Genomic DNA, 19,173 nt, shown 5'->3' with positions numbered 1-19,173 from the left:
CCAGCAGCTGGTGTTGCGATCTGCTTGCCAGGCTGGACTGCACTCATTCATGATAGGCTTCAAGCCTACTATGAGTCAGACTCAAATAGGAATTCTAATTCCTGTAATCAAGGGATTGAAATCCAGAATCACAAAGAAAAACAGCTGTGTAAACAAATATAACATCTATAAAGTTCTATATAACTATAAGCACCAGACTGGAAATATATATAAAGAACATAAAGGCAGGCTCAACAGGATCTGTCTGGAGGAGGAGAGGAAGGCTTCACAGAGGAGGTGACATGGAAGGAAAGGGAAGACAGTATGCTTAGGGAGTACATGGTATATCAAAGCCAGACTAAAGAGTGGCTGAGCTGGAAGCTGCCAGGGGCCAAGGGAAACTTGAATGGCCCTGGAGCTGTAATAAAATGGAGACACTGTCTTTTCCAAGCTCTCACTTAGGAAAGATACTAGAAGAAGCTGATAAGCCAGAGTTGAATTGCCTGGAGAGACACAAGACGCAGTGGGGGCTGCCCCCAGCAGTCCTTGCCGTTCCTCTGTGATGGGCTCGCCTCCCCTCTGTGGAACTGAAAATAGTGTTCAAACGTTATGAGCTTCAAACCCAGTGTTTAGTGGGTGTGTGCGTCCATCTGACCTTGTGGTCTGTAACAGAGCACTGAGCAATGACGCTGACACAGCAGTAACAATTCCAGGTCCTGGCCTCCAACACTTCACATGTACTGGTTCATCTAATCCTCATAACCTCACTATGGGCTGGATGCTACAGTCACGTCCACACTTCGGATGACGGGGAGGAAGCACACAGTGGTTACAGAACTTTGCAAAACTCACACAGCAAGGACGGAACCAGAATTTGAAGCAAGGTGGCTGCCTCCAGAGCCTCCACAATAAACCATCACACTATTCTGACATTTTGAGTCTTTTCCTTTATCCTCTGGGCGGTGGAGACCTGGCAAGGTTAGGGTTTTTCAGCAATAGAGCAATAATTTGTGTATGAAGATCACTCTGGATGAATTTGAGAAGACTGAATGGAGCTGGGAGAGGCTGAACCCAAAACAGGAATGGGGGCTCCCTTCCTCGTCAGAGCAAACCACAGGGCCTGAGTTGGCAGAGGAAGGAGAGGCTGAAGGGTGTCAGGAGGCCAAATCGCCAAGATCTGGTTACATGGGTGGTGAGTGGTGACAGAGATGGAAAAATCAAGGCTTTGATGATCAAGTAAATGAGAGAATAGTGTTTTCTTAGGGAATGATTTATTTCTGGTCATGCTGAGCTTGAGGCCCCAGGTGTCACCAGATAAAGGGACTCAGTGAGCAAGCAAAAGAGATCTGGGAGAATTTGTATAATGGACAACACTGAAGGTCCAGGAGAGGATGGAAACCCAAGGAGAGACAGGAGGGGAGCAGATGGGACCCTGAAGGCCAGCGTTTAGGCCAAGGCAGAAGAAGCAGGGAAAGAAACTGAGGAGTGGTTTGAAAGATACTAGAAGAGGTAGGAGAAAGTGCAGTTGTGCAAGGCAGAAGAGGAGAAAGTTCTGGAAAATAAAAAAAAGGTCAACAAGTGTGGAATGCTGTAGGAGTTGCTAATCAGATGTGCTGATAAAGGGCCTCTGAAGAGGCCAAAAAGACTTTCTAGACAACTGGTTTCTCCCTCCTACCCCTGTCCCTACCTCCCACTCCCTAAACCCCTGACCACTTCTAGGGGCAGGACTAGTTTCCAGGCCCCAGGCGTCCCAGCCTTGACTTTCACAGCCATAGTGAACTATCCCATACAAGCTTTCACAACACTCCTGCATCCCTCGTTGTGATGAAGATAATAGACATCTTTCCTTAGGCTGGAAGACAGAACCCAGGAAAACCATACATGTTCTCTACCTTTGTGTTTTGATCCACAATTTTCTTCAGATTTTTCAACAGATGATTATTTGGACCACCTTCTTTCTCATTAACATAAACTATTCTGTCCAGGTCAGGAAAGTTCCGGTTCAGATCTATTCCCTGGGCATTGCTTCGACCCACGAACCAGTCCTTCAGCTCACCAGGCTGAAAAAACAAAAAAATCAGAGGAAAATCATCAGTTATTTATTATTATTGTTACCATCTATTTAAGGTCTTCATTAATGGTTTTTAAACTAATTTATTAAGATTATTCATTTCAACAATATCCTCCTACAATGGCATTTTCACTATCTTACTGATATACACATGAAAGTATCAGGTTTAAAGTATATATTACGGATGTTTTGAAAATATTCTCAACAAACAATATTTTAAATGTCAATAATAATTTTATTTAAAAGATATTCAACATCAAACTGCAAAAAAAAGGGGCTTCCCTTGTGGCGCAGTGGTTGAGAGTCCACCTGCCGATGCAGGGGACGCGGGTTCGTGCCCCGGTCCGGGAGGATCCCGCATGCCGCGGAGCGGCTCGGCCCGTGGGCCATGGCCGCTGGGCCTGCGCGTCTGGAGCCTGTGCTCCGCGACGGGAGAGGCCACAGCAGTGAGAGGCCCGCGTACCGCAAAAAAAAAAAAGTAAACAAACAAACAAACAAAAAAAAAACTGCAAAAAATGTCCATGTGTGTTAGTAGTAGATGGCATGTCTCACAGCATGCCACTCTGTACTTGGTTTAAGTAAAATGCTCACTGCCTCTGAAAACCACAGCAACTACTTTTAAATATTCAAAAGAATAAATTACTAAAGAAGGTTAGATGCTTAAAATGAATTTAACGTAAGTTATTTACATATTAATAATATACCTCTCTCTTACCATCTTCATGAAAAAATATGAGCTCTAGAACTTTTGCTTCAACTTTGTAAGTTGAAAAATTTTTGTTCAGTTTTAAACCTTTCATTTCACTGATGACATAATCTGGAAATTTAATAAATTTCCAGAATATTCAGTTATATTCTATAATGTAGATTTTCTTGTTTTACTGTTAAATTATACTAGATCTCTAATATAGAGATAATGCCCATATTCTTAAAGTCATGTAAACTCAGATACCTTAGACTGTGAGGAATAAAAACCTATAAGACAGAAAATAGCAATGACAGTTTTTTGTCTATCCTGTCTTACAGTTCTGAATATCACCTTAAAATAGTCAATAATTTAATTATCTATGTTACTAGAACTTTTCTCTCATAACTTTAGAAATTATATATTATACTTACAGAAATTCACTGTCTGGGTTTCTTACAAAGTCAAACTATCAGGTCACTTGATCTTTTATTTTTAAGGTACAAACCAACTTCTTCACTATAGATTAACATGCTAAATACATGCTTTACTATGTTCCCGTAAAATAAGAAAATTACTTCAAACTGTAGAAAATAAAATGTCCTCCACCCCTGTCTAAACAAAAAGGGAGCACACTTAACTGAGAAAACATAATTACTTCCCAGCTTCTCTAACAGTTAAAATGTATTAAATTAATTTTGATTTGTAGGTAGGAGGGTTTTGTTTTTATTTGTTTGTTTGTTTTTTACTTTACACATCACATATAGATAAGGATTAAACATCAGTGAAACATGGGCCAAAAATCTTCATTCCTTGATTTCAGTAGAGGGCGCTATGATATAGCCTCATTCAGAGACAGCAATGGCCTCACTCTTCAATGGCAGTAGATAGTTTTCAAACTTCTAGATTTTTAGGAAGAAATTTACCTAGTCACACACATGAATGAATAAATATGATTCATTTAACAACGAAAACAAAACATTAATTTAATATTGACTCACAAAATTTCTCATTCGCAATCTCTGCTGAAGAAACCCTCGCCCACCATCCCTTACCTTCTGCACTTTTTCCTTACCAGCAAATTAAACACCATATCACTTATACCCGCCCCTGCACGATCTGTAAGCTTCATGTGAGCGTATATTCCTTATATATGAGCATATATGTACAAACCATAAAAAAAAAAAAAAAGCAAGCATGCCCTGTTGTGAGCTGGCCCACACCCACCTGAGATGCTGCCTTCTCAAAGCCATCAGGGTTGAGGGAGGGCATGATGTGGATCCGGGTGTTGTGGATCAGCTGGACGATTGTCTCATTCCCCTTTTGGTATTCGTTGCACAGGTACTGGGCCAGGAAAACCAGCAGTTCCCGTCCAACAGCCTCATTGCCATGCATATTCCCAATGTATTTAAATTCAGGCTCACCTAAAAGCGCAAAAATAGATAGTATGGAGACTTTTTCTATCGCACCAAAGAGAAGGCAAATGACATATAGTGTAAAAAATATTGTATAGTTACTAATTTATTACACGCAGCTGATAACTTCTTTGCCCTCCACAGTTGACGCCTAAGAAACCTGCCCTAAAAATATAATACTCCAAATGCCCCTCTGTCCTTCTAGTTCTCCCTCCCTAGCTTCCCATTTGTTATGCGGTGAATTGTGCCCCCCAAAATCATAGGTTGAAGCCCTAAGTACCAATGTGACTGTATTTGGAGATAAGACCTTTAAGGAGGTAATTAAGGTTAAATGAGGTCATAATCCAGAAGGATTGTTTTCCTTATAAGAAGAGGAAGAGACACCAAAGATTCTCTCTCTCTCTCCACATGCATGAATAAAAGGCCATATGAGGACGCCTCAGGCAGGCAGCCGCCTGCAAGTCAGGAAGAGAGGCCTCATCAGAAACTAACACTGCAGGTGCCTTGACCTTGGACTTCCAGCTTCCAGAACTGTGAGAAAATAAGTGTCTCTTGTGGTATTTTGTTATGGCAGCCAGAGCAGACAAATATACACCTCCCCCATAACTAATAATAGTACATCGTGTGCGTCCTACCATTAAACAGTGAATTTTCATGTTTTCTTATTTAGTACCCACCAAACAGCTAAAAATAGGTGTTATTACCCATCTCTATTTTAAGGTGAGCAAACTAAAGTTCAGACTGCTTGAGAGGCCTGACTTCAGTTACACAGCCCATGAACCCAGGATTCAAATGCTGGTCTTCTCATTTAGTTAAAAATCTACTTTTTAAAAAATTCTTTTTTAAACCATAGTGACTAAAAGCATTAACTTCTAGAGCCAGACTGGGTAGTTTCAAATCCTGGCACCAATTCTTACTGGCTGGCCTCAAGTAGTTACTTCAGCTCTCTGTGTCTCTGTTTCCCCATTTATAAATGAGATCCTAGATTCTACCTCATAAGGTTATTATAAAGTTAAATAATGAGTGTCAATGCTTACAACAGTGCCTGGCAAAAAACAAGTGCTATGTGTTTGCTTTTTTTTTTTTAATATTGTTATTATTATATCACATTGCCTTGTCATTGTAAAGTGCTTTACCATACATAATCTAGTTTTCTCTTTATAACAGCCCACTAAAATACAGAAGACAGATAGTTTTATTATCATTATTGTAGAAATGCAGCCAAAGAGGATAAATTTTGCTGAAGGCCCCAGAATACAAACATAAATCATGCTGCCTATTCCATTGCATTTTAGGAGGAGTAATAAAATTGCAGAGCATGGCAGCAAAATAATCTTTTTTTTTTTAATTTACAGAGACGTTTAATTAGCTTTATTTACAGAGCAGAGACTATTTTGTCTCCAATGGTGCCTAGATAACATCATTAGGCAAGAATGCCAGTTTAAAAGAACTCTACACAGAATCCTAAAAATAGCAGATGTTGATGCTCCTCAAGAAGGAGCAAGCTTGACTATATCAGCAGCTCTATGTCTGTTACTCAGAAGCAATTCTGTTGCAGTCTCTACATCCCAAGATTTGGAAGACAACGCCACTATTACTGCATTCCTATGAAAGCCCATAGCACATAGGTTTTCTATTTTTTGGGTGTATTCTGGACTAGAAACTGGTACTCCAGCATACACATGTGCCCAAAGTCGAGCTGTCTGTTTGAACATTTCGGGATTTTGTTTGTACTGATTTGCTACTACTGCATCTTGTGGATCTTCTGGTTCTGCAGCTGCCAGTAGTGCTTGCAATGACAATAATACCGTGCGGAGAGTCATTGCTGTTGCCCATTGATCTTTCAGGATATCCAAACAAATAGCCCCTGTGACGGAACTAATATTAGGATGCCATATTTTAGTGATAAACCTGACCTTAGGGGGATTAAATGGATATGTTTCTGGTATTTTAATCTCTAGTTGATATCTTCCTCCTTCATAGGGTGTGTCTGGAGGTCCTGCTATTTCTCCTCTTAATTCTGTAAAATTCTCATCTGCAAGATCTACTTTAATTTGATTTTTGCTCGTCTCCTCGCTCTTCTTCTTTGAACTCCGGCTTGATTCGCTGCACCGCGATGTTGGCCATGTCTCCGCCCGCAGCTGATTCGTGCCTGCCTCGTCCGCCACCGTTAAGACCGCAGCCACCTCCTCCTCTACCACCTCCTCCCTCGGCGATTCACACCCGAGCACACGAACGCTGCCAACACCACCCCTGCCGCCGCGCTCTCCTGAGTGTGCAATCACCTCCGCACCCGGCCCCCAAAATCCAAAATAATCTTAATTAATCCTATTGTTCTGCTCCTTTCTGCTTCATCGATCCAAAAGGCCCAATTTCTGCAGTGAACAAGACCCTCCCATTTACAAAATCACTAGGACTGCCCACCCCTGGTTAAAAAAAAGAAGAAGTTGGAATTATCCTTCTCTTAGAAACATGTTATCTAAATATTCTTTGCATGAGATTCCTGGGTGTGTGATTTGAGTGACCGCCAGCTGCAGAAGCCATGTCCTGTGTGACCTCTCAGCCTGAGCTGAAGCTAATCTTAATCTAAGGATCAGGTGGGAGGAGGGTCAGGGCTGTATTTATGTGTCCCTCATTTTTCACTTGGAGGGAAAGAAAGCCTCACTTAAACCACCTCCAGGGACACGCGCTGAAGGTATGCATGTGGGAAGAGATGTTTTCTTTGCTTCTGATTTCAAGTCGTAATAATCTCCTCCTTTCTGTCAAACTCACCCACTCAGCGTGTGTTAGTGGGATTGAGGTTCAGGGGACAGTGCACCAGTCCACTACGGAAGAAAGCAAGAGACCAGGAAGCCAGGGGGGGTCTCAGAAGCCTGCCTCCCAAAGTTATTAGAGAAGATTGCAGTGTTGGAGGCTTTCTGGTCCTGCTGCTTTACCCCAACACAACTTTGGAGCTTTGGTCACTCCGAAGAGCTTGGCCCACGACTCATAATGAGTACGTGAGCACATTGAAAGTTTCTATTATTCCTCTGGATTAAAATACTAAAATCATTTAATCGCTTGAAGGAGGAATGGCAAACTCATAGTGACTTAGCTAAACTTAGCATCCCAGTGTTTTGTTTGGCTATCAGAGCGTATCTTGTGTTTGAATTTGAATGCTTGGGATAGAGCGTGCTTTTTCCAGTCTGCCACAGGCCACACCACTCCATATCACTGCTTTATTTATTTATGTTTCCAGAGTCAGAAAATTCCCAGTGTGGTTTTGCCTCCTGCTCTGTAGGAAGGTCTCAGGAACCCATCTCCCCAATATGTCTATTATATTTGTAAGGAGTTAGTCATGACACTAGCAATGCTTTAGGTTGACATAAGGATAGACTCGAAAGGTCATTTTATAGAAGATGTTAACATGTGGAAATAAAGTGCAAGGCATATATGAGTTAGCAAAAGAAAAGGAAAGTGTATGTTTATACACTTCCTCTGTCTTAAGGAACAAATTAGATCGCTACATAATACTGTCACCAGAATACAGAAGGGCTGTGATCTCCTAAGGCGACTGACATGTCTTGTGAGTTGGGGAAGAGCCACAGTTTAAATACAGCCTTTGTTGAATGTATTCAAAGTCCAGTGTCAGACACTACAGGGACCCCTAAAGTAAAGCAGCATTCCTGAACTCAAGGAACACAGGGTCTGGAGGAGGGCACTGACATGCGAACAGCGTTTAGGAGGGAGGCAACCATGCAGGAATTTTGGATCCACAACCAACCAGCTTCAAGGCTCCAAAATGAACTGTTACCACCATCTCTCTGGCCTCTCTCTGGCCCTTTTTCCTCCCAAATCCAGAGCTATCTTTTCAAAATACAGTCCTCATCCAGTTCCCTCTACGTGAAAATCCATCAGCTAACTTCCCACTGGCCTTCACCATAAACACCAAAGTTCTCCATAATGTTAGAGCAAGCAGGTAGCTAGGTGTGAGCAGAGAAAGGGGGGCCAGGGGCCAGGTGGCAGGAAACCACGCCTCTTGTAAACAGTGGGGGTTCACGGGCAGATAAAGAAAAGCAGGAATTTCCAGACTGAAAGGAAACCATACATTTTGGGGTGATAAGTGTCCTGGAGACAGACAAAGAAAGGTGGGAAAAGGCAGGAATCTCCAGTGTCTGAATGTAACCTGTTGCTCGTTATGCTCTCATTACAATTAGCCTTGCAGATAAGAAATTCCCATCATGCACCAAAGCTATGACCCTTCCAATCAAAGCTAAATAAGGACAGAAATCCCTCGTCCCCTTGGGAAGGTGGAGCTGGGATGAAAATCAGGGAATACGACCCCCAAACCTCTCCCTCCCCAGTGAAATTCCACTCCTTCATTTGAACGGCCCTTATAACTGGCTTGCCGAAGAAGCCCAGGGCAGCTCCTCACCTGTCTGCCCACTCTCCCTCTGAGAGCGTATTCTTGCTTAAATAAATTCTCACTTTACTTTCCTAACCCCCCCCCCCACCGCCGTCTCCTTTCTGAATTCTTTCTGCAAGGAGACAAGAACCTTACTTTCACAAGAACAACAGGATCTCTAACCCCCAAGGGGCCTGGTCTGAGGACCTCTCATCTCCTGAGGCACCATCTCCTTTCCCGTCTTCCAGCTATACCTCCTTCAGCACAGGGCTCTTCTGTGATGCTCTCTACTCCTCACATATATTTTGCCCTCTCATCCCTCTGATCATGGATAACTATGGTTTCCTTAGAGTATCTTTCATCCAAGTCCAGTTCCTTTGTTATTTTTAATACCTCTGTTGGAAAATGTACATTAATCAGTGTGATTATGTGTTTAATCCCCATCCCACACTGTATGTAGTAGGATGGTGTCTATGTCAGCTCATGCGTGTTTCACCTGTGCCTGGCATCTATGCAGTGAGAGTACAGATATATCAGTTAAATAAATTCATGACTAAATGAATAGAGGAATGGTCTTTTTCTAAGTCCCATGCTCCCAGCAGCATGGCTGAGAGCAGAGCTTCCCCTTGAGATGTTCCTTTCTGGAACAGTGAAGGGAATAACTGAATAACTGAAGGGGGCCTGAGGCAGTGTCAGGGAGGCTGCGCCCTGAGTCCTCAATGCTTGTTGCCCCATCCCGCATTCTCAGACAGGAATGGAAATTCTTCTTTGGGGAGGAAGGCAGCAGTGTTGTGGATAGCTGATTTCCCAAAGATTAATCTCCATGGTCACAGAGAACCATAAAGCTCTCCAGGCAAGCAGTTCCCTAAGGCTATTTTTGTTGTAAGGTCTAAACAAAGGGTTCTGAAAAGACTTTGCCTTCATAATCTTTAATCCAGAAATAGAGATAAAATGGAAGATTTTGGAATAAGCCTCTCCTGTCAATTTACTTTTCATTTGTTTAACAAAGGGGTGACAGCTTTTCCTCAGCACTTAATTTTCTTTTCTGTGGCTATAAAGATGGAGTTTACAACAGGATGACATATGCGTTCCTGTTTATAGTGTCTGCGTGGACCACATGTCAGGTTTAACTGAGACGTCATTCCTTGTGTTTATAACTGGTGACGCACGTGTACCCAGGCGCTGGCTCATCTCTCTCCTGGCAACGGGAGGAAAAGGCAGCTGGCACTCTTCCCAGTACACTGGGGGACAGTTGTTTTTACCTTCATCTTACTTTCCTCACTATCTTTTTTACGAAGTAGTTACCCTGTTCCTGAGGAATCACACTTGCACAGCCTGCATCACATTGGCTCAGGAAGTACAGTTTCCCTGTTGCACCAATTTTTCCACAGTTTTGTGTAACTATCAGTTTTCCAGTCACTTCACATGGCACACAGTCATCAATCAAGCTAGCATTAAAAGACAATCAACTCACAAACCACATTCAGCCTGGCTGGGCTGCGTTTCTATCTTCCTCATCTGTGTCGTAGAACAATTAATGTACCTGAGTGGATCTGTATTTTCATCAGAACAAGATAAGAATAACTTATAAGACTTTTTTAACATAAGATCCAAACTTTTATTGAAGTCAGAAATAATAAATCCCCACCTGGAACAAGCAAATAATTTTAAATTCCATACTTGTTGTAACTCTTAATTTGCCCCAGTTGTGTATTGATGTAATTTGAAATAACTAAATCAGTAAGGAGGGAGATGGGGAGGGGGAAGAAGGGAGGGAGGGAGGGATGGAGGGAAGGAGGGAGGAAGGAAGGAAGGGAAGGAGGGAGGAAGGAAGGAAGGGAAGGAGGGAGGAAGGAAGGAAGGGAGGGAGGAAGGGAGGGAGGGAGGGAGGGAGGAAGGAAGGAAGGGAGGGAGGGAGGAAGGAAGGAAGGGAGGGAGGGAGGAAGGGAGGAAGGGAGGGATGGAGGGAGGGAGGAAGGAAGGAAGGAAGGAAGGAGGGATGGATGGAGGGAAGGAAGGAAGGAAGGAAGGGAGGGAGGGAGGGAGGGAGGAAGGAATGAATTTCTATTGCTTTAAAAATAAGACATAAGTATTTTACACCCCAGAACCCCACACCCTTAGGCTCAGCATTTGAGGCAAGTCTGCAGCTGACAGCAGACTGGCAAAGCCCCCAAATGGGAGAATTAATGGTCTCAAGTTGACCAGAGACTCTGAAGCAGAATCCATACTCAACAGGCTGATCCTGAAAACAATGATCAAATAAAGGGGCAAAAGTAAAAAAATAATAGTCTGCCTTTCCCACAAAAAGCAAAATTTACTTTCACCTCCTTATTTGACCCAATTAGTCTCTCTAATATTTTCTCCTCCTCGAAATAGCTAACAGACAGGCTGACTATTGGGTAGAGTAATTGATCAGATAAATTTAAGGTCCCTTTCGCATCTCAGAGTCAGTTATTCAATGACCTTATATGGGAAGAAAACTGCAGAGGGAAAATATCTAATGGAAAATGAGATAAATGTGAAAGTGGGTGGTAAATTGTGAAGTTCTATCTAAGAGGTGTAGCGTCATTATTTAGAAAATATAAGTAGATTAAGGGTATTTTAAGAAAGAACTTGATCATAGTAACAGAGCCCTTCATCTTTCATCCTGTAAATAGAGATGAAACTCACACTGAGATGAATCCTCCAACATCAAATTGTTGCCAACATATAAGTTCACTAACTCATTCGAAGTGTATATACTTAACTCACTGATTACATAATTCTTAGAGCTAGGGACAATTTCAAAATATATGTTCCTGGCACATGTAATACACTAAACACATTGCTGAACAACTATAGCATCCAAAAACAAAACCCTATTTCTCAAAGATATCATGGTAAAATGCTCTCATAACCAATGATTTTGAGAAACTGATAAGCAATTACACAAGCAGCACAATCACTGAACTGACTTGATTCACAAAACACTGGGCAAGCAAGTCAGACACATCTTTGGAACAGATGGACCTTTTAATCGATGACCTTCCTCCCTCAGTTGTGAAACTGGGGTTAAGACATTAGTGCTGGTAATGGTTTCCACTTGTTTGACATTCTAACATATTATAGCCTGTAAATCATTCTTGCAGAATAAACCCTGCAAGTTTCCTAGAACTCGTAGACAAATACGTCATAAATTGGCTCCTGTTTTAGCACATCTTAGCAACCTAAAATGCTGAGCAAATTCCTAAAAGAAATGCAAATCTTCAGGGTCCAAAGAAACAATGGAAGAGGATGGGTATGCTTATAAAAAATGATTCCTCTTCTATAGAAGAGATGAGGAGCAAATAAAGAAGGAAGGGAGAAAGAGAAACCAAGGAAAGGCAAAAGTATAAAAAACAGCTGCAGAAGAAATTACAGAATTAGAGGATTATATTATCTCCCCTCACTCCCTCCTTCAGAGTAATCTTTTTAAATAATTAAATTAAATGACATCTTGAAAGGGAAACCTGATTTTTAATGGGCAGTCAAAATAGAATACATTACAGAATTATTCTGTAGAGATGCATTACAGAATTGTTTTTGAAAATATTATGTATTAGCCATTACACATAATTTTAAAGTTTTCTTACATATGACATCCAGAATGTTTCTAGTAATACTCTACTTGAAGAAAGAGGGTAAACAAAAGACCAGAAGATATTTCTAGCCATACAAGTCCATAAAACAATGTAAGAGTTCTAATATTAATGAATACGTTCAATTTTTTTTAATTAAAATGTCTGTTTTCACATGACTATGCCAGATACAATGAGAAGCTGGTAAATGTTTAACAACCAGCTCTGATCTGTAGCATATGCCAATTTCCATGGTGTAAATACTCCTACCATAACCAATTTGAAGCTATCTATATGAGGTCAATTAGCTCACAAATTTACTGAATAGTAAAAATAGGTCTCCTAAGCCAGTACAAGCCTACTCCAGCACACCACTGGACAGCAATTATTTGGGATGTATGGCTCCCAGTTTCCTCATAAATTCTCCAGAAGGGGAATCTGAGGTCTAGAAAATTTGAAGACTTTTCAAACACATGATAAGAAATATAATCAGATTAGCCTCTACTCTACTGTCTTTCTTTATGTTTAATTTTATACAGGAAGAATTAAAAGAGGTTTGTTTGGGTTTTTTCTTGTATTGATATAGAGCTGTTTTCCAAAGCACTGCACCATCATCCATTCATTCTAGGAGGAAGGGAAGATAGAGAGAAGTGGGGAATATTTTTGGTTGAGTTAATTATCCCAGAAGGGACTAATGCACTGGATTATATCACCCTTTGCTCTAAATCTGCCCATAATAAATCAATGAAAAAAATTTAACCTAGTCAATAGTTTTTCTAAAATATTTATCAGCAGTTTCACATTTTCACATTTCCTCTGTTCTTCCTACAGTCTTGACCTATGAGGCTATCTTTACAGTGGAAAAGGCAATATAATTTCTGTGCCCACTCACAGAAATCAGTTATTTAAAATTAGTAACATGGGGCTTCCCTCGTGGCACAGTTGTGGCAAATTCAGGGGACATGGGTTTGAGCCCTGGTCCGGGAAGATCCCACATGCTGCGGAGCAACTAATCCCGTGCGCCACAACTACTGAGCCCACGAGCCACAACTGCTGAGCCCATGTGCCACAACTACTGCAGCCCACACACCCAGAGCCCGTGCTCCGCAACAAGATAAGCCACTGCAGTGAGAAGCCCACGCACCACAACAAAGAGTAGCCCCCGCTCACCGCAACTAGGGAAAGCCCGCGCGCAGCAATGAAGACCCAATGCAGCCAAAAATAATAAATAAAATAAATTTAAAAAAATTTTTAATTAAAATTAGTAACATGGAACACTTTATAATTACTGAGGAGAGACTGCCTATAAAAGCCTTTAGGTTCAGAAAAATCTTTGATTTAAGAGCATCTTGAAGTGAACACAGAGAACTTTTAATACAGAAATGAGATAAGGCAGAGATTATCTTAATGATGTAGTTTCATGATAGATTATCTTTCTGCAATACTAATCACAGAATTGCTTTAAAGCACTGCAATAGTTATGGATCTCCCCCAAATACTTGGCAGCATGCCTTTGTGCACTCATTTACTAAAGGTGGCTTTTGGACCTTAAAACATCCTTCAGAAATATTAATTTCTAGTTATTTTAGATAACGCTCTTAGAAGATTCTGCTGTCTTTCACCAGTAAGATATTTGTCTTATCAAATAAAATAAAATGTAAAGTTAAATTTATCTAAGAGGCCAGGAACAGAATTTAATGAACTGGCACTAGAAGAGAGGAAACAGGAAAGGTCCCAGTTTCAGACAAGTGATTATGATTCAGGTCTTTGCCAACTCTCTCACTAACATATTTGGTTGTGACTGGTATGTTTATTCTGGAAAACAATGCTTATGAGGAACTCATTTTGTAGCTTGAGAAGAGAAATTTAGGTGCAGTGTCAAGTTTCTGAAGGTTGAAGTTTAAGTTTCCTAAGGTTGTTATGTGGGGAAGGATTTGATTGATTCTGCAAAAGTCCAAGAACAAAACCAGAATTGAAACTAGAAGGTTCAGAGAGAGAGCATTTAATACAGCTGAAGAATAAACCTTCTTTCAGCTAGAGCTCTTGGAAGACAGAATGGTTGCAATGAAGTCATTAATTCCCCTGGAAGGCGCAAAGCTATCTCAGAGATACGGTATAGAGGTTGGACCGTATGGTCTCTTAAAACATCCTATGATTCCACTGAAACAGGATCTTTGACAAATTATTGGTACTCAAGCTTCTAAACTTGTCCTATACAAATCATAGCCCTCAAAACATGATAGATGACAATTTTGATAGTTCTCTGAAACAGAGAAAATGGTGGATCATCATAGTGAACTAAGACATGATTATGAAATGTAATGGAAAAACACGAGTCCATTTCTACCAATCATCTCTCTTTATGCCCATGAATAAAGAGCTCATCTTAGTTCAAAGATGAATATTTGAGAGGATGAGTAAAGTGAAGTCATCAGAACCTGTATGGGTGGAAAATGACAAGCATTTCTAGCAGACAAGGATGAACGAAGAAGAAAAACTTCAATTTGCTAATAAGCAGATAAAGTAGTAGCACAAGTAACTACCTAAAGCAAAATCAGCAATGTAAAAGCTTAGTTGAACAATCTCTCCCCAGAAACTCCTCGGAACTTTCTTTTTAACTCTCTCAAGAATAACTCAAAAGTTAAATTTATTTGTCAAAACATCTTCAAGATGTTATTTTTTGCAATATCATAACTAAAGACTTGCAGTGCTAAACATATACCAGTCTCAGCAGCAGTGGGTAACAAAGTAGAATCTTCAAAGATGAGTAAAGGCCCAAATAGAGTCTGGTCTCTGTGCTGCCTCAGTACCTAGCTGGTGATGACTCACCTGTGGGAGGGCTGAGTCTACTACATGTCTCCCTCCAGGAGATTACTCCATACGAGGGCATGCATGAAGTATCCTCTTTTTTCAAAGATTTTAAAGAAAAGTGTGCTGACTTACAGCTCTGTAGGTCAGAATCATTTGTGGACTTCCTATACATACAGATTTCTGAGCTCCATTACCAAAGATCATACTTCAAAAGGTTTGAGAAGGGGCCTGAACACATGTATTTTTTAAAGGATCTAGAGGTGATCCTGATGCCCTTCCAGGATTGAGAAGGAGTGGTTAAGGAGGTAGGTGAGGGGAAAGTCTAAAGGTAGAGAGGAGGTCGATAACACCAGCAGACAGGTGGGAATTCCAACAGCCAATTCCATCAGGATACAGCCTGAGTAGGGTGATCGTTCTTAACAATTTGTGGGTCGTGGACGTTTTTTGAGAATTTGATTTGAACAAAACTATGAATTCTCTTCCCTCACATTTGCAAGGAAAAAAATCCACAAAATTATGCGAAGATCTTACAAACTTAAGGAATATTATACTAAACATTTATGTGTCAAGAAAGAGGGGAAATCATAGCCACCATAAATATCAATCTCTTACACAGGTTTCTTTTCTGTTCCAGACAAATAGGAGAATATTGCATGCACTTCCTTCCTGCACATGGAATACGGCAGCACAGCAGCAACTTGGCACTGTTTTAAAAAGTTGGGGAGATGCGGAGCATGGACTTTGGTGAGACCAACTTGGGTTTGAATTTCAGCTCTAACATATCTAAACTTCTGCAAGCAACCCCTTCCCTGAGCCCTAGTGTTCTTTTCTATAAATGGGCTTACTAAAACCTCTTTTGTCAAGTTGCTGAGGATTAAATGAGAAAATATAAACAAGACATTCTGCACCATGCCCAACAAATAGTAGGTAACCAATAAATGGAAGTAATATTGCCTATGACCCACGCTGTTATGATAATATGAACAATCTTCTCTACTCAAGGCATATAGAAGCTAGAAGCTTCCAACAGGAATATGAGGTACGTTGGGATCTTTCAAAGAGCTATGGAATGTAAATGGGTTTGGAAAACTAACCAGTCCTTCTAGGAGTGTAGATAATAATTTCAGCCTAGTGTCAACCTATCCCATATGGCAGGCTCCTCGAGCTTGGATGTGCATGTGAATCACCTGGATATCCTGTTAAAATGCAGATTCCAATTCAGTAGGTCTGCAGTGGGGCCTGAGAGCCTGAAGCTCTAATAATCTCCTCAGAGATACTGCTGCTGGTCTATGGACCACTCTTTCAGTGTAGAAAGACTATATGAAACCTCTAAAATCAAGAGTAGGGGAGAGAAAGAGCAAGAGAGACTGACTTTTAAATAACCAAAAAAACCCTTTAGAAACTTGAGTGCTTCTTCTTATTGTTGGGTTACTCCAACCAACCTGAGTGCCTACCTCCCCAAAGGGACACAGCATAATTCTGGAGGCCATGACATGGCCTTAGGTCTAAGATTCACAATAAATGCTAAACTGCATGACCAAAACAGTATCTGCTGGTGTACACTGAACCCAATGTTAGATGCGGGAAGATGGTAGACTATTACAGGGCTTACTGAAATAACCCTATAATGCTCCGGAACTATTCAGATCGTAGGAAAGTACACTGCTCTTCTCAATTTTAATATCAATGTTTACACTTTAAATATACATTAAATAAGTATACACAGGGTTTCATTTTTATTATAGTTATGAATAAATTGAGTAGTCAGAGTCATATAGGATTATGTACTATTATATTTTTATTTTGTTTATAGTTCTCTCACTAAAGTACTTTCAAGATTTTCACTGATTGAAACTATTCTAATTTTACCTCCCACTCCATCTCACCCATTTTCTGCTATGCTTTTTATTTCTTCGGAGACTAAGATAAAACCTATAGAGAATTTGTGGAGGTTTTTTTGCAATGAAGAGAAGAGGTTAGTAAAATAAGGGACAAAATCTCATACGAGGTCGAGTAGACAACTAAACAGATACACAGGGCCCCCAAAAGACTAGAGATTTCTGATTTTATAATATTTTATATTAGTTTGTATCGATTTTTTTTAACTTTTTTTTTACTTTTCCTTCCCTTAGGGATTCTTTAATGTTAATTTAAATAAATGTTCTACAAGCATTCAAAAGTAAAAATAATATTGAAATGTTCTGCTAAATAAAATATAAGCCACCTGGCTTCAATGAAGAAATAAAGACAATGAAGAAATAATGTCCTAAATATTAACTAATCATCTTTAATTTCATGTGATCACAAATAAACCATATCTAGAATCCCAAAATGTCAACAAAAAGTTTTATATTGAACCTTATTATTGTTTTTGCTATCATTGTTTTTATTCACAATTCTTTTAAAGCTATTTAAGATTTTGTATTTGGATGGTTTGAGATATCTTGTCAAAAACAGTCTTACTGAAACATTTCTTGGTGAACAAAATAAAGTTCTCTGTTTTCAAGTTTAATGATACAAATCATCATGTGTATCAAAATTTTCCATTTAAAAAGCTTTTCCAATTGCTTAACAGCTCAGAAAAAGAAAAATAACTGTATCTCAAGCCCAACAAGAGAAAGAATTTCTTTTCTGGGAACATAATTAAATAAAAACAACAAAAACCAGAAAAATTGCACATGAAATTGCATGAAATCAAAACAAACAAAAACGTATACAGTTCTATCTACACAGATAGATAAGTATATTTCAATAGCTTCTTCCAAAAAGGTTATAGCAATTCACACGCCCATAAGCAATGTAAGACAGTATCTGTTTACCCATACCACGGCCAGCAATGGAGCTTATTGTCTGTTTTTAATTTTAATAATAATTTTAATTTAATTTTAACTTGTATTTCTTTTATTAAAGAAGTTGAACCTTTTTCCTATATTTCATTCATTTGTATTGGCCATCTGCATTCCACCATATGTATCTTACTTAATTGCAAGCTTTGCCTATTTTCTATCATGTTTCTGTTTCTCTTAATTTTTACAGAAGCTCATAGTACATTAAGTACAAGTTTCTAGTTTATCATGCAGTCTTGCAAATATTTTCTCAGTCTAGAATTTTATTTTTTTTTTTACTGTTTGTCATATATTTTCCCACATGAAAATTCCTAATTTTGCTAGTCAATAACTATCCAACTCTTTTTTTAAATGGCATCTAGACTTTTCTTCTCTTTTAAGAAAAGTTAAACAAATGTAATCCTAAATTTTCTTCTATTACTGTATCATTTTAATTTTTGCATTTAGATCTTTATTCCACTTCCATATATGTATATGATGTGAGGTAGTGTTTAACTTTATCTTATTCCAGATGGAGGCCAATTACACCAACATCATTTTCCCCCTGAATTTAAATTATACATTTATCACAAATTAGATTTCCATATATACTTTAGTCTATTTCTGGATGTTTTTCTATACTACTAGTTATTGCTTTCTGGACTTTACACCATGCTGTTTTGATTAGATAATCTTAAAAGTATATCTTAACAGTTGGTAAGACAATATAATTTTCCTTTTCCAAGATCTTCTCTAGAATTCTGATACATTCATTCTTTCACGTAAAAGTGGAAATAATTTCCTTCATTTTAAAAACATAAGACTCTGGCTGGAATTTCATTATAAATGCACATTCATTTTGGAAGAATTACTATTTTAAGTTTTTCTGTGAATTCAGTTTCCACTTATTCAACTCCACTCAATAAAACTGTACATCCTTCTTCACAAAGAAGCTGTGCCTTTCTTGTTAAATCTATTCATGGATATATAACTGTGAAAGGAATATTTTTCCAATACGATATGTAACTTATTATTGCTACTATTTTTAAAAAACTGTTAACTTTTTTGTTGTTTCTTTTATTTTTTCAAATGCAAAGGAAATATCAAAATCAACAAAAGAAGGTAGGGAATTTTCAAAGCTACAAGCAAAAATTAACCACTAAGATAGGAAATATTAATAAAATATAAATTCTGTTGAGTCTGAAAAGAAAAAAAAGATAAAAGAAATTTACATACTATTAGAAAAAAGGAAAAAGAACCATAAATGTAGACAAAGTTAAAATAACTTTTATTAGTAGTAAAAAACCAAAGCAACAAAAGATAAATAAACAAGTGGGACTACATCTAACCTGTGACCTGTTTTCCCCGCTTGGTCATCATCACCCCCAGAGCTCCACCTCAATCAAA

General features: G+C 39.2%; 1 protein-coding gene and 1 pseudogene across 1 annotated transcript in view; both read right to left on the bottom strand.

Annotated features, from left to right (window-relative positions):
• CPE (carboxypeptidase E) overlaps positions 1-19,173 on the bottom strand; it is a 112,233-nt gene that overhangs the window by 25,208 nt on the left and 67,852 nt on the right. The window contains exons 2-3 of the mRNA XM_060093622.1: positions 3,963-4,159; positions 1,872-2,039 (exon numbers count right to left, since the gene is read on the bottom strand). Of these exons, the coding sequence (XP_059949605.1) occupies positions 1,872-2,039; positions 3,963-4,159 (365 nt within the window). The remainder of the gene's footprint in view (positions 1-1,871; positions 2,040-3,962; positions 4,160-19,173) is intronic.
• On the bottom strand, positions 5,598-6,277 carry LOC132486436 (ubiquitin-conjugating enzyme E2 K-like; annotated as a pseudogene).

Source organism: Mesoplodon densirostris, chromosome 1 (genome assembly GCF_025265405.1).
Source record: "Mesoplodon densirostris isolate mMesDen1 chromosome 1, mMesDen1 primary haplotype, whole genome shotgun sequence".
Classification (NCBI taxonomy): Eukaryota; Metazoa; Chordata; class Mammalia; order Artiodactyla; family Ziphiidae; genus Mesoplodon; species Mesoplodon densirostris.
This window is presented reverse-complemented; position numbering and strand designations above follow the sequence as displayed.